This window comes from Diabrotica virgifera, chromosome 5 (assembly GCF_917563875.1).
Source record: "Diabrotica virgifera virgifera chromosome 5, PGI_DIABVI_V3a".
Lineage (NCBI taxonomy): Eukaryota > Metazoa > Arthropoda > Insecta > Coleoptera > Chrysomelidae > Diabrotica > Diabrotica virgifera.
The window spans coordinates 185644385-185659771 of NC_065447.1; the positions used below are offsets into that span (position 1 = coordinate 185644385).

At 34.1% G+C, this 15387-nt stretch overlaps 1 protein-coding gene across 1 annotated transcript in view; it reads right to left on the reverse strand.

Moving 5' to 3' along the window:
* Nucleotides 1-1375: 1375 nt before the first annotated feature.
* The window catches only part of LOC114328574 (transmembrane protein 87A), a 29658-nt gene continuing 15646 nt past the window's right edge, over nt 1376-15387 (reverse strand). Inside the window, exon 4 of the mRNA XM_028277462.2 lies at nt 1376-15335. Coding sequence (XP_028133263.1) covers nt 14076-15335 — 1260 coding nt within the window. The 3' untranslated portion in view covers nt 1376-14075. The remainder of the gene's footprint in view (nt 15336-15387) is intronic.

Below are 15387 nucleotides of genomic sequence, written 5' to 3' on the forward strand. Positions count from 1 at the left end.
GCCCCGGTTGCCCCAATGGTAGTTACGGCCCTGACTGGATATGCTTCATTTTTTTTTGTTGGTTAATATATCTATACTAAAATCACAATAAAGATGCACTAGAAATAAACAAACCAAGAAACAGATAAAAAAGATCAAGGCAGGTTTTGTTTATATTTGATTCAGAGTTGGACCACCATCTCCATATAGCTATTTCAGCATCCTTATGCCTCATCGGTGAAGCTCAGAAGTCTCAACTCTGAAGGAAATACAAACAATTCTGCCAATTTAAGGCAAACCATCGCAATGCAATGAACCCACCTGTGAGACGCAATTCAGCGACATCTCTCGTATTACGAGGAAAACAACGAAAAGCCCCAGATGCAAAGTTTACTACCTTTTAACCAATTAGAATAATTGAAATAAAAATATAATAAACAATATTTTAAATCCAAGACTTTTCGTTAATAAACTGCTTTCTGGCTGCATCCCATATCTCCGGATTTTACAATATATAATCACAAGAGACGACGAAAGTAGGAGAAAGCAAATAGAGGACGCTTAGGCCACGCATTTACCTTCCCTTCGTCAAGGAAAAGAACCGAAAGACAGTTTCTAAATACTCAAACTGAGTAAAAATGAAAAAGATAAAAAAGATCAAGGCAGGTTTTGTTTATATTTGATTCAGAGTTGGACCACCATCTCCATATAGCTATTTCAGCATCCTTATGCCTCATCGGTGAAGCTCAGAAGTCTCAACTCTGAAAGAAATACAAACAATTCTGCCAATTTAAGGCAAACCATCGCAATGCAATGAACCCACCTCTGAGACGCAATTCAGCGACATCTCTCGTATTACGAGGAAAACAACGAAAAGCCCCAGATGCAAAGTTTACTACCTTTTAAACAATTAGAATAATTGAAATAAAAATATAATAAACAATATTTTATATAATTGAAATAAAAATATAATAAACAATATTTTAAATCCAAGACTTTTCGTTAATAAACTGCTTTCTGGTTCTTGGTAAACCAAGAAACGTTGAGTGATACAAGGAGCACTCTCAAATCATGATTTTCAAAGTTTTACATTGTAAATCATGATTCGGGAGTGCTCATCATAACATTCAATCTGTCTTGGTTTGTTTATTTCTAGCGCATCTATTGTGATTTTAGTATACATTCTTGGTCGAACCAATCTTCGTTTCTTCTAGTTTTGTAATAAAAATATTTTAAAATTTTAGCTGCTGTGTGCATATCTTCTTTAGTCCAGTGTTCTATGGTTAGCGTTTCTTCGATTTTTGATAACGTTTCGTTTAAAACTTGCATGCAATTATCTCTAGCGGTTTCATACTTTAGATAGATTTAGGATTGGTATTGCAAAATGATAAACAGATTGTAATAAAGCTATTTATTTTACACATATTTATAAATATTTTACATTCTCGTTTGAGGTAAATTCAACTAAGTAAAAAATTCACATCCAAGTGGCTGTTGAGTTTTGGAAACTCAAAAATATTCAAAGCGTATAAAATCAAATATGTAAAATTTTGATACATCTAAATTTTTTAAATTTGAGACATTTTTACTTAAAATAACTACGGTGTCCAGTTTTTAGAGAATACAATAAAGTAAAAAAAGATATCTTACGCAAGATACGATAACAGAACGTAAAATCTATAGTACTTGGAATTTGAGACATGTTTTTAAAAATCCGGCCTCGATCAAAATGTGGCGCGGCGCGTCCATAGATTTACCAGGAAAACGCAAAACACCACTACGGAAACATTAGATCATATTTACATCCAATTAACCGGTGTACGGACAAATAATCCCGGACAAAAAAATCCCCACAAATTATTCCTGGACAGAAAATCCCCAGACAAATAATCGCCGGACAAAAAATTCTGGTCAAATAATCCCAACCAATTTTTTTTTGACCCCTTCTGTGCCTCAGTGGTAAGAGCGCCTACCTTTGGATCGAAAGGTCGGAATGGTTGTGAGTTCGAATCTCACCAGGGTAGATAATTTTTCGTTTAGTATAAATGCTAACTAAAACAGATGAATCCGCTCTATCAATTTTTGAAAGAAAGGTACTACGCAAGATATTCGGAGCGGTTTGTGAGAACGGAATATGGAGACGTAGATATAACTTTGAACTGCAGCATATCTACAAGCAAACGTTTGGTGGAAAAGATATTATCACTATAATTAAGCGAAATCGCCTGCAGTGGGCAGGACATGTAGCCCGAGCCCCTGAATCGAACATGATAAAAAGGATTCTAACAGCTCAACCCGTGGGAATGAGAAGACGGGGTAGACCAAAGTTGAGATGGATGGACGGGGTAACACAAGATGCCGAGAAGATCGGAGTCGGCAACTGGAAAGTGCAGGCAAGGGACAGAACAGAATGGCGTAGAACGCTTGAGAAGGTCGAGGCCCTCTAAGGGCTGTAGCACCATGATGATGATGATGATGATAAATTAATAAATGAAAATAGTTTCTATCCTTGTGGGATCGATACCTGCTCACCGGAGGGACCGCAGACGTTCGGATACAATTAGCCTCTCTTTGCAAAGACAATAACGTCGACTTTACAAAGTAACAAGACACTTACTCAGCACACACACTACACATTACACTAGGTACCTAACTGGAAAAATCCATACAGTACCATCACCATGCAAATGGCCATTAGTTGTCGAGGCATTAGCTAAAAAAAAAAAAAAAAATTGGACAAAATATCCCCAAAAAAATTCCTAAGAAATATTTGCTGCCGAATAAAATAAAAGTTCTCAAAAGCTTTCCCGTGAACGAAATCGACGCAAATGTTTCTCAGCCTCAGTGCATGGGAGTAGTATAGCAATCGCCATGGAACCGCTTTTCGGTTTCGATCAAGCATGTATTGTAATTTTGATTACCAAATTTCGAATTCCAATTTTCTATTCCAACTAGTTTTCTCCAGTAAAACTTCAAATTTTACATGACAAAAGAGTGCGAGTTTTTTCAAAAATCTGTGAAAAATTTGGGGAATGAGTTAAGGCTGTGAGAATCATTGTAATCATTCGCTTAAATATTTTTCTCACTCTACTTTGAATAACTCTTTTCCAAACATTGCCTATTCGCCATGATAACTGCTTGTCCTGAAAACGATAATTTTGATTGTAATGCAAAAATACCTGTTCCTTTTTTGTAAATTTTGTGTCAAAAATATTAAGTCATCAGTTTCAATTCAATGCAAGCAACGTTTAAAAAACCTGCTTCAAAAGCTATGTCAAAAATCTGTGGTCTGCGTTTTCATAACAAAGCTAAACATTCGTAATAGTGCAAAGATTTTTAATGGATAGCGCACACAGTAGGGTGGTTCGAAAAAAACTTTTTTTCTTATTTTAGATCGCTATAGTGCGCAAAAGTTGCCATTAGTATAGACTTAAAAAAAGCACTAATTATTATTTTTTTATTAATTTGTCTTCCGGTCGCGCAATGCTATCCATAGTTTTTCAATTTTTTTTCTAAACAGACCAGAAGGTTTTAATTGCGTTTCTATACCATGAATTAACTACTAAAAGTATGTAAAATCAATATAAATGCACTTATTATACATTTGTTTCATATCTTCCGGTCGCGCAACGTAATACAAAATGAGTAAAATTAGTAGTTTTTGCAAAATTTCAAAGTTTGACTGTTTAGTACACTTTAATCATACGACTTTTAGAGATGGTATAGTTTAATTCAATTACAATAATATATTTAAAATCCAAGCATCTAAGATACATTTTGATATTCAAGTGGAATTAGGTCGCGCAGCTTCGTCAAAAACAGCAGACTACCGAGAGGCGAGGCGAAAGTGACGAATGCCAGCGAAGCTTGCGCAGCCACAAATAGAGATACATGTGGGAAGACCTCTACAATGGAGTATTTGTCTTCTCCATTACAACGAACTGCCATTCCGCCACCTTTTCCAACACTTAGATGGAAATACAACAGGCACTATAGGATATCCGGACCGATTGGAAAGGCCCTACCTGATTGTGAAAGACTACCAGTTGTTGATTTTAATCATTGGCATCGCTGAGCGGTGCAATAATGTGGTTAGCCGTCTCTGGAACTGTGTCCACACACTTTACTTGAAGCTACGGTCACTAGCTTAACGCATCTTTCAACTGCCTGTGTATGGCATGGCAAAGTATCTATACTCATAACAGGCTTGAAGTCATTGCTCTGCTCACATACTATTTAATCTCTCCATTAGTCAATGTTCTTAGCAGTAGAGGGGAGTCAGTGTACTGGTGTTCCATTTGATAATTTCGTAATACTATTTAGTTTAAATTTGGTGGTTTAAAGATTCTGATAGTCACTTTCAGATATTGCTTGTTTTTCCTTCATGATACGCCTAAAGCCCAGCTCTCCGATATGGTTTCTGTCATCAGTTACCATAGCCAAAAGTAAATTTTCGGGATGGGCAAAGTTAGCATTCCGTTGTAAAACTGGATCAACAACTTGAAGAAGCTCTTCTGGTAAGTACCTTGAATATTCAATGATTTTGTAATCATGTCTAGGCCCATCTGTGAATTTGTCGTTTATTTTTGTGGCAAACCACATAGGCATATTATAACATTTGAGAATGAATGTGACAATCTCTCTCAGATTTTCAGAAGGGTTGGACACACTGATGTAGAAACGCAAAACTCGGTTTGCAGTAGTAAGCCATCTTGAATGTGACGTTGGGATAGGATCACGTACCCACTACAAAGTCTTCTGAACAATGTCCTGACTTGATGACTTCCGATATCTCAAGCAAATACAATAATTATTGGTGCTTGCTAAGAATACGCTTGTCAACTTTTGGAATCTCACAATCAATAGGATTAAGATCAATAAGTGGTAGTCTTTCACAATCAGGTAGGGCCTTTCCAATTGGTCCGGAATATCCTATTGGGCCTGTCGTATTTTCATCTAAGTGTTGGAAAAGGTGGTGGAATGGCAGTTCGTTGTAATGGAGAAGACAAATACTCCATTGTAGAGGTATTCCCACATGTATCTTTATTTGTGGCAGCGCGCGCTTCACTGGCATTCGTCACTTTCGCCTCTTCTCTCGGTAGTCTGCTGTTTTTGACGAAGCTGCGCGACCGAATTTTACTTGAATATCAAAATTTATCTTATATGCTTGGATTTTAAATATATTATTGTAATTAAATTAAACTATACCATCTCTAAAAGTCGTATGATTAAATGGTACCAAACAGTCAAACTTTGAAATTTTGCAAAACTACTAATTTTACTCATTTTGTATTATGTTGCGCGACCGGAAGATATGAAACAAATGTATAATAAGTCCATTTATATTGATTTTACATACTTTTAGTAGTTAATTCATGGTATAGGAACGCAATTAAAGCCATCTGGCCTGTTAAAAAAATATATGAAAAATTAAGGTTTTTCACAATTTTTGCTAACTTCGATGGCATTGCGCGACCGGAAGACAAATTAATAAAAAAATAATAACTAGCGCTTTTTTCAAGTCTATACCAATGGCAACTTTTGCGCACTATAGCGATCTGAAATAAAAAAGAATGTGTGTGTACTTTGTACGCACGTAAGAAGATATTCTTCTATTATATAGGTAATTTAAACGAAGTAAATATACGTAACAGGTTATTTGCATTTTATTTAAAAATTAAACTAACTTTCTTATCTACCACTTTCAAAATTTTTTTATTAAAATAACGAAAAATAAAAAAAAGTATGAATCGTCCAGGATTAGAACCCGCGACCTTCCGTGTGCTTCCGTTCTCTGTCCCACCGCTCTGCCAACTACGCCATCGAGCCACTTCAATTGACACGTAAGTTTCGAATATAATTACACAACACACCGACAAACTGTAAAAATGTTATGCCTACATATTTTATTATTTTACTACAGGGAAACACAAATCCAAAAACACAAGAATTATAATAAATAATACATTTCCTAAAACCACTAATATATTCTTTTAATGACTTATTTGCACGGTTTCAGATACATACATACCTATCTTAAAAGATTAGCAATGAACTACATACTGTCAGAACTACATACTGTCAGTGTGCGCAGGCGCGTGGTTCATGTACAATTTTACCCTCAATCGATTCGCCGCTAAAGAAGAATATCTTCAAAAAAAAAGTTTTTTTCGAACCACCCTAGCACACAGATCCTCAATTATGTTTTTTAAAACCGGATATCGAATAGTAATTCCCATAAATTTGTTTCCAAAAGCGCCAAAAAAAGGTCAAAATAATCGAAAAAAGTGTAACTTTCCTCACAATGCGTGGTTCTGGCATTGTAATTGAAAAACTTTTGATAACTATTCGGCAGCAAATATTTCTTTGGAATTTTTTGTGGGGATATTTTGCCAAAAAAAATATGTGGGATTATTTGACCGGAATTCTTTGTGGTGATTTTTTGTGGGGATTTTTTGTCCTATGTTCAATTAACCACCTTCACTCATAAATAAAGATTTAATACAAACATTGACGAAAGAGCAAAAGGGAGCAGATCCCCTTAACTAAATCAGATTAAGTCACTTCAAATTGATATCTGATTATTTGGTTTGGAATAATTTAGCCACCCTACAGTCCCGATTTAGCTCCCAAGAACTACCTTGTTTCTACATTTGAGAAGTAGTATCTAACTGGTTGCAGCCTCGAGGACCGTAATGAGTGTTTATTTAAAGGCAGACCTCTATGAGAATTGGATTCAAAAGATGACTGTATTATAAATGTCTTAATAGTGGTAACTATGTAGAAAAGTAGTTTTCACAAAATGTACAGATTTTCACATAAAAAATTATTAAGACAGTTATACCTGCTTCCTTTATTTCAAAACTACTTTAAAAAATGCCTACTAGAATGAAAATACCATAAAAAATTCTGAATTGAATAGGATGATATATTTTTAGTAGTTTATTTTCAAAGCTCTATATTTTCTGCTGCTTTGAAAAAGTTTACTAAATATCTGTTTTTTAGGTTTACTGCAACTCAAAATTGGTTTGGTTGCAATTTACTCCCAACTATACATTTTCTTTGCATCCTTTGACACTTTTGTTTTAAACTATCTAATTTATATCCTATTTGCAGTCGGGATTTCTATAGAATCTGTAGAGTCATCTATTTTTACCCCCTTACGTAAGCGTTTCTGAGCAATTTCTCGGTGACCAGTGCATCATCCATTTGTTGTTTAATAGGCATAGCAAGTATGTACTTGTGGATGATTTTTCACTATTAGAAATGTTGATAGTTTATATAAAAAGCCTTCTTCTTTTGGCATCATAACCTGGAAGGACTTTTGCGCCTATGTCCTTCCATTCAGACTTCTCATGTGCCGTTCTCCTCAATTGTCTTACATTTATAGTTTTCAGGTCGTCTTCTACGCCATCCAACGTCATCAATTTTTTATTAACATAGCATGTAAAAAGCCTAAAATACCTAATACACAGAAAAACATATTTATAGATAGAAAGTTAGATTTAGAGATACACAATTATTTCCTTTTTCTGAATTCCACAGTTGATGGCGCATGCGTACATGCATGCTTTTCTGTCTTCATCCAACCACTATCTGATGAGATTCAAGGGGATCGAAACATCATAAACTATGGCAGGAGCAAACACTTTTACAGATGTCCCCAAAACTTCTTTCAGTGCGTCATCGTTTGTCGAATTCGGTCTAACGCATTAAGCTCGATGTGAGAGAAAAAACGTACGTCCGTGATTATTATACAAAGAACTTCGAAAATTATGTATTCGTTGAAGGGTATTTCCATATTAGAGCGACTTATACTTATATATGTATAATTGGTTGACAATTACATGTACTCTAACTAAATAGGTAACCAATACATGGTACGAATAAAAATATGTAATTTGAAACAAAAGTAATATATCGTGATAATTGTAACAGTCGTGACAGTTTATACCATAGATATATAATACACTAGATTGCGCCCTGCCATCTTAAAATAGGTGACGATTGCGACAGAGATAAATGAGCCTATTTGGTCGGTAGTCTCTTTCTAATTCAAGGGGAATATCGACGACGTGACTATCCCACTTTATCGAGTATTATGTTTTGACAGTTCGAGCGGGTGGTGACGAGAAATGGTCTTTGGTTCAGAACGTGGATAATCGTGGTTCGAATCCCATACTACTTTACTTTTTTTATTTTTAATTTAATCAATATTGCGTTTATTACATATTTTTACATCTGGAAAATGGACCTAAGTAAATCTAGCAGATAATAAATGTATGTATAGTAAGTTAATATTGGAATACATATACTAAGTTAATATTGGAATATTGTTAAATTATACTCATAGTACATAATATAATAATTACCAATCAATATTAGCATTTTGTGGTTTCGATTTAGTATAATCCTCACATTAATAATTAATAAAAACTTTCTACTGTAAACAAAATACGTTAACAGTAGAATTGTACTTTTATTTCTTTTGTAATAAAAATAATACAAAAAAATATTTAAATAGGTTCATCCTTTGAGACATATTATACAACGCATAGGACAAGTCATTCTTTCTACGGACAAATAAAATTAAAACACAAAAATTATATAAACATTACAAGATTTAGATATTTCTCACCGAAAAAAATAAATTCCACTTCACTATAAGTTCACTTATCCTTACAATATTAATTTGTGAACTGCATAGTAAAATAAAAGTAGTTCGCTATTAATATAAATTCGGCCTTATTCGAATGATATGAATTATGTTTGTTTTGCTTCTACCTTTTCAAAAAATTGTAACAACAGTTTCATAAATAAAAATAATGTCTAATTATAATAAATCGATGGTACATTATGTTAATATTAATTATTGGTAATTTGTATGAATATTTAACAATTACTTTATATATTCTACCATTAACTTATTAAAAAAATAACATTGGCTTTTATATTTTTAAAAATTTATAGGTACCTACCGAGTTTTTCTTATTTGCTATGTATTTCTTTGCATAGATTTTGGTATGGGATTCGAACCCCGATTATCCATGTCCAAAGACCAAAGACCAGTTCTCGTCGCCACCCGCTCGAACTGTCAAAAACATTTAAATAATACTGGATAGAGTAGGATAGTGACGTCGTCGATACTCCCCTTGAATTAGAAAGAGACTACCGACCAAATAGGCTCATTTATCTCTGTCGCAATCGTCACCCATTTTAAGATGGCAGGGCGCAATCTAGAGTATTATATATCTATGGTCTATACATGACAATTGTAATTCTAGGTTAGAAATTTGTCAACGACGTAAATATAAATATTTTATGTCATTAGTATATTACGACATTGTATAGTGAAACTTTATTCTATATTTATTTATTTTTTCCTTAAAATATTTTAAATATTAATACGGTCGAATATTTCGTGAACTAAACATCGGATCGAAAAACTGAAAAACACGTATTCAATAATTTTTTAAAATCTATCCAATGACAACAAACACGATCCCCCACTCCACCCCCTGGAGGTGGGGGGTGGGTTAACTTTGAAATCTTAAATAGAAAGCCCTAGTTTTTATTGCAGACTTGGATTCCTTATGTAAAAGTAAGTAACTTTTATTCGAATCATTTTTTCGAATTGCGGATAGATGGCGCTATAATCGAAAAAAAAAAACGATTTATTGTGATGCCATAGGTGAATTAGAGAAACGGTCTAATATCTCGAGAAATACACCTTCAAATGAAAAACCAAAAAACACGTGTTTAATATTTTTTAAAGACCTATTGAGTAACACCAAACAGAATCCTCCACCCCACCTCATAGAGGTGGGGTGGGGGGTAACTTTAAAATTTTAAATAGCAACCTTCATTTTTTATTGCAGATTTGGATTCCTCATGAAAAAATAAGCACTAAATAAATATTTATCCGAAACATTTTTTAGAATTGTTGATAGATGGCGCTATAATTGGAAAAATAGGTTATATTAGCGCCATCTATCAACAATTCTAAAAAATATTTCGAATAAATGTTGCTTAATTTTTCACGATGAAGCCAAATCTGCAATAAAAAATGGGGGTTGCTATTTACGATTTTAGAGTTAACCCCCAACCCACTTTCAGGGTAGAGTGGGGGGTCGTGTTTGGTGTAATTTGATAGGTTTTTAAAAAATATTTTAAACATGTATTTTTTAGTTTTTCATTTGGAAGTGTATTTCTCGAGATATTAGACAGTTTCTATAATTTACCTATGTGTGTGTGTGTTCACAAAGAGGGGATGGCATTAAATGAACTTTTTGCCCAGGGGCGGATCCAGGCCCGATTTTCGGGAGGGGCCATAAACTTTTTTTGGGAAGGAGTACCAGAAGTACGGGGGGTAATTTTTAAAAATTAAAAGTTTTAAGTCACCTTTCACACACTTTGAGAAGTGCCTTAAAACTCACCATTCCTGCCATAGTACCGATTCCTACACATTTCTTCGGATCCAAGTGCAGTTCTTTCAACAAGTTTAATACTATTTTTTCCAATGCTTCTCCTGCCAGGCCTTGTTATTTACCTCTTTCTTGATTTTCACTAATTATTTTTAGGTTCTCATAAGCGTCAATGAATTTGACAAAGTCTTCATGAATGTTGTTATTGTGTATGTATCCCAAATTTAGAGAAAGCTGTTCCACGTGGGATACGTCAGTCGTTTCGTCAAATATTATTTGTTCAATTATTTCTTCACCACAACATTGCTGCTACTAATGCATGTTGCTCAGGAAGATGCTGTGGATAGGTGTTATTTAAGAGTCTTATCTCCTGATGCGATTTTAAACCTTAACACTGTGGTGCTAAGGCAAAACCCGATATGTCAAAAACGTGATTTTGCAGCAGATGAGTTTAAAAGTTCGCGGTGTTGTTGTAATAGTGGACATATCGGAAACAATTTTATTATCTACTGGTTACATTCTTCATCGCTCAATGTACATATTGGCATTAAAAACGAAAAATCGATAATTTTTGACCACAGCAATTCCCCTCATTCCTAGGTCCAGCATTTTCGTCCAGAAGCATAAGGCCATCATCACGATGGTCTCTTAGAGGAATATTTTGTCGACCTAAGAACACTATAGACCCTACTATTGGTCGTAGTCTTTCTTTATTTTTTGTTTCTGTTTAGACCTCTGAGAGTCTATCTGGTTAATGACTGACTTTTGAAGGTTGCGATAACTTTTTAGAAAATCCAGCTCAACCTGAACGCACTCCTTGTGGTATGATGTTTTTTCATGGGTTTATATGACTCCGTCTTTGCTCATGAGTTTGGCGAAAGATGTTAAAGGTTTCGTGACAAGGCTTTGGGCTGTCATCCCGTTATTGTGACCATATTTTTCGTTACAAAAATGAAACGCAATATTTGTAAAACAATTCCTTTTGACTGTGCGAAAATACCAACCAACTCCTTTGTTCTAAGTGCTAGTGACCCAAGTAACGCTTCACTTCTTTTTTATTCTTTGTGTGTATAGAATATGGAAATTTATACGATTTTGATGGCTGTCAAGATCGTTCTAACAATTGGCACTCTGTAAAATTATCAACATTTTGATTTATAAAAAACCCAAAAGTCATTCTTGCAGCTTCTCAGTTACTTCTTTTTTTCAATTCTTGTCCAGAAAACGAATTTCTCCCCTGTTTTGTACATATATATGTGTTTGAAATTAAAAACATTTGAACTGCAAATATTTAAATTTATATTATTCTAAATTCTCGGAGGGGGCCATGGCCCCCTCCCTGGATCCGCCCTTGTTTTTGCCACAGAAGTTGAAGATTGAAGATGTCATATTAAATTTTTATTTTAGAATCTTTAAGAAATTGTATGATAATATCATTAATAGTTTTGGTGTTGAAGCTTAGTAGGTGTGAAATATTCAGCGGTAAACTTACATTCTGATCCTGAAGTCTAGCAAATAGTGCTTTCGTATGGTATTTATTAAGTTCAAAATTAAAGATTATATGATTTAAATCTGCAGTAGAGTAGTTATCACATGAACATAGAGAGTTGATACGCATTCCTATTTAAGGCGGGTTCTCATTAGTCAACCTCATTGATCAATAGCGTTGATTCTATGCAACTGAACATATAATTCAAATTCACACTATTTCAAGGATATTGAATTCGGTCTACAAAGTGCTAACTTTAATAATGGCTGTAACGAAGAAAATTGTGCATGCTGGCGTTCGCATTGGGTGTGAATATTTAAAAAAACGTACTTAAAAATAGGAAAACAAGAACATCTCTGACTCTCTTTTGCAACGGAAACACCTCTTAAACGTTTTGGTTTATGGTGGTTTATGTTTATACAGATCATCTGTTCCTGTACCACTTTTATTTGCTTTTAATATTTTATTCAGTTCAACTTTGTAGGTTGTCCGGATACTTTTAATTTTATTTTTAATATCGTTTAGAGTCAGGATTTCTATTTCCATTCCAAAACGATTAGCTTCATAGCTTTTTTCCCGCTTTATTATATTTTTATATTGTTCACTCCTAATTATCCATAGCGCTCCTCTTTCTGGTATAGTTAAAGAAACTTGCAGATATGGTTGTCTCTCCATTTAAAATGTGATATTGTTCACGAAATTATAATATGTCTATGGTTTTCACAAAGAACTTAACCTCATCTCATATTATGCTTACTATTTAACTCCACAAAATACACGTCAACGTAACTGAACGCTAGTTCTCACTGTCAACCATTGTTCTATTTGATATAATCATTTCCATTGATCTATCAAAAGTAGGAAGGCTTTTCACTTTTATTGAAACACCATATGATAGAACAATATCGCTGAATCGACGTTCATATAAATCTATTTTTCTTCTATAGCATAGAATCAAGGATATTGATCAATGAGATTGACTAATGAGAACCCGCCTTAGCGAAATGTGCAGGAAAATTGCCATGGTTTAATCTTAAGCGACTTAGGGATGTGGAATAAAATCGAGTAATTTACCTATGGTATCAGGATAAATAGTTTTTTATTATAGCGCCATCCATCCACACTTAAATAAAGGTCTCGAATAAAAGTTGCCTACTTTTACGTATGGGATCCAAATCTATTTAAGATTTCAAATTTACCCCCACCCCTCCTCTAGGGGGTGAAGTGGGGGGTCGTGGTTAGTGTCATTCGATAGATTTTTGAAAATAATTGAATAAGTATTTTTCACTTTTTCGATACGATGTTTATTTCGAGAAATATTCGACCATTCCGCTACTTTTGGGACACCCTATATAAACATAAATATAAATCTGACAATTGTCAGATTTAACTAAAATGTCATGCAACGATTCTCGACATGTCTGAAATCATATATGACGCCAAAATTAATGACGCACTGAAAAAGGGGTTTGGGATCATCTGTAGTCAGCAAAGATAGGAGATTGATGCCTTTTAGATACGCAATATCGCGTCCCTCTAATTTGAACCATCTAAGTTCTAATTCCTACCTGGCATCAGTGTAGAAAGTCCACAAAAAGGCTATATCCTCAGATCCCAGAATTTATCATGGAAGGTCAAAGCACCAGAATACTTTTTTAATATCACAAACTAATGTTACTTTTATCCATGTCTCTGAAAATTGTGGCTGGTATTAGCAAAACTAAGTAGTAAATATAAGTTGCCAAATGATTTAGATTTTATCTGATCTGTTATTTTGGCACACAACAAATTTTATGAAGAGTTGAGTTGGAAATAACTTATATTTTTTATGAATTATATGCACATGTCTGATACAATGGTGTAGATCTATGAAGAGATATTATTTAATCTTCAGAACACAGAGAAATTCTGAAGCTAGGTATAATTTGTGAATAAATAGGCTAAAGTATGTGCCCAAAAATTAGATTTAAATACTTAACCTAGCAGAACCTAAAATACTGACTGGAGACATAACCAATGATTTACTTTCTTCACAATAAAACACATCTCTATTTACACGATCCTGCTCTCACTTACATCTTTAAGTCGTTTTAAGTAAAACAAACTTCAGTCTTTTCACTTTCACTTGCACAATGCTTTAAGGAATATTTAAAATATAAATAAGTACAATTATGGCAAAATGTTTACTGCATTTTCGACACTTCAAACCTAGTATTCACTAGTTCTTCATCTGAATCTAAAATAGGAAGTGCAGGATCACTTTTGACATTTTCTTCCAACCACTTGAGATCATCATCTATCGTAGTTCTTTGAGTCGAATTATTTTTAGGGTGATGTACCCGGACTTTTACCCCATAAGCATCATTTACAAGCTGTTCTTCCTCATCGGCATCATCACCAGTATCCAAAAGAGGAACAAAAGCATATCTTTGATTATTATTTGTTGGCCTCCATAAGATCATTATGACCAATAATAACAACGAAAAGAGAATATGCCAATATGCTTCCTCTACCCAAATATCTTTCCACACAACCAAACAATCGACAAAATGGTGAACTTTTATACAATATAGCATGAAGAACACTGAAGCCAATACAGAAAAGATCAAAGTGTTAGTAAAGTGGCGGTAAAGACTTAGTTTAGTTTCATTTCGCCTTAATCTCAAAGTTCTGGTAGTGTTAACTAATGCTGAAAATATCCACCAGCAGATGGCAGAATCCAACACAGCAAGTGGCACAGATGCTACTAAAATATCTTTGCTGGGATTACTTTTTTCTTTGGTTATTCTTAAATAGGCTTCAGAGGCAGCTAAAAAGAAGTAAAGAAGGCCAACTCCTACGACTCTATGTAATGTAGCTCCTAATCTAGGTTTAACAATACCAAAACCTAAACTAACTATCACTACAAGAATACGAGCTAAAGTTCTTTTAGCACAAGATATCCATTCAGCAAATATCATTGCTCCTTCAACTCTCATTCCTGTGTTATTAATGTTTTGGTATTCTGCATAAAAAGTTGCCTTTTCCAACATTCCCAATAAAATTACGCCTCCAATCCAGAACTGAACTCTTAAAAGATCTCTCCACTGCAAAAACGATAAACTAAGCCATATTAAGCCCAATATTACATAATAAATACACATAAAACCATAAAATGGTAATAGGGGCCACTCAGCAGCTGAAAGATACCCATAATCGTTTTTCATTTCAATTTGAACTTCAACACTATATTCGGACATGTTTGGACTACTAACTTTTAAAGCTAGTACATAGACACCATCATGAGTTACTGTATGAATTGGTTGTTTGACACTGTGCTTTTCTTGTACTGATGGCGTAGCTGGATTTTCTCTAAGGAAAATGTTGTCATTGCAGTCGTATTTTGCACTGGTATGATATATTTTCGAAGAATTCTTAAATTCAGGATTGGGAGAAGATATTTCCTAAAAAATAAAAAAATGCTTTGTAGCGTAATAACATAAAAAAATCAAAAAG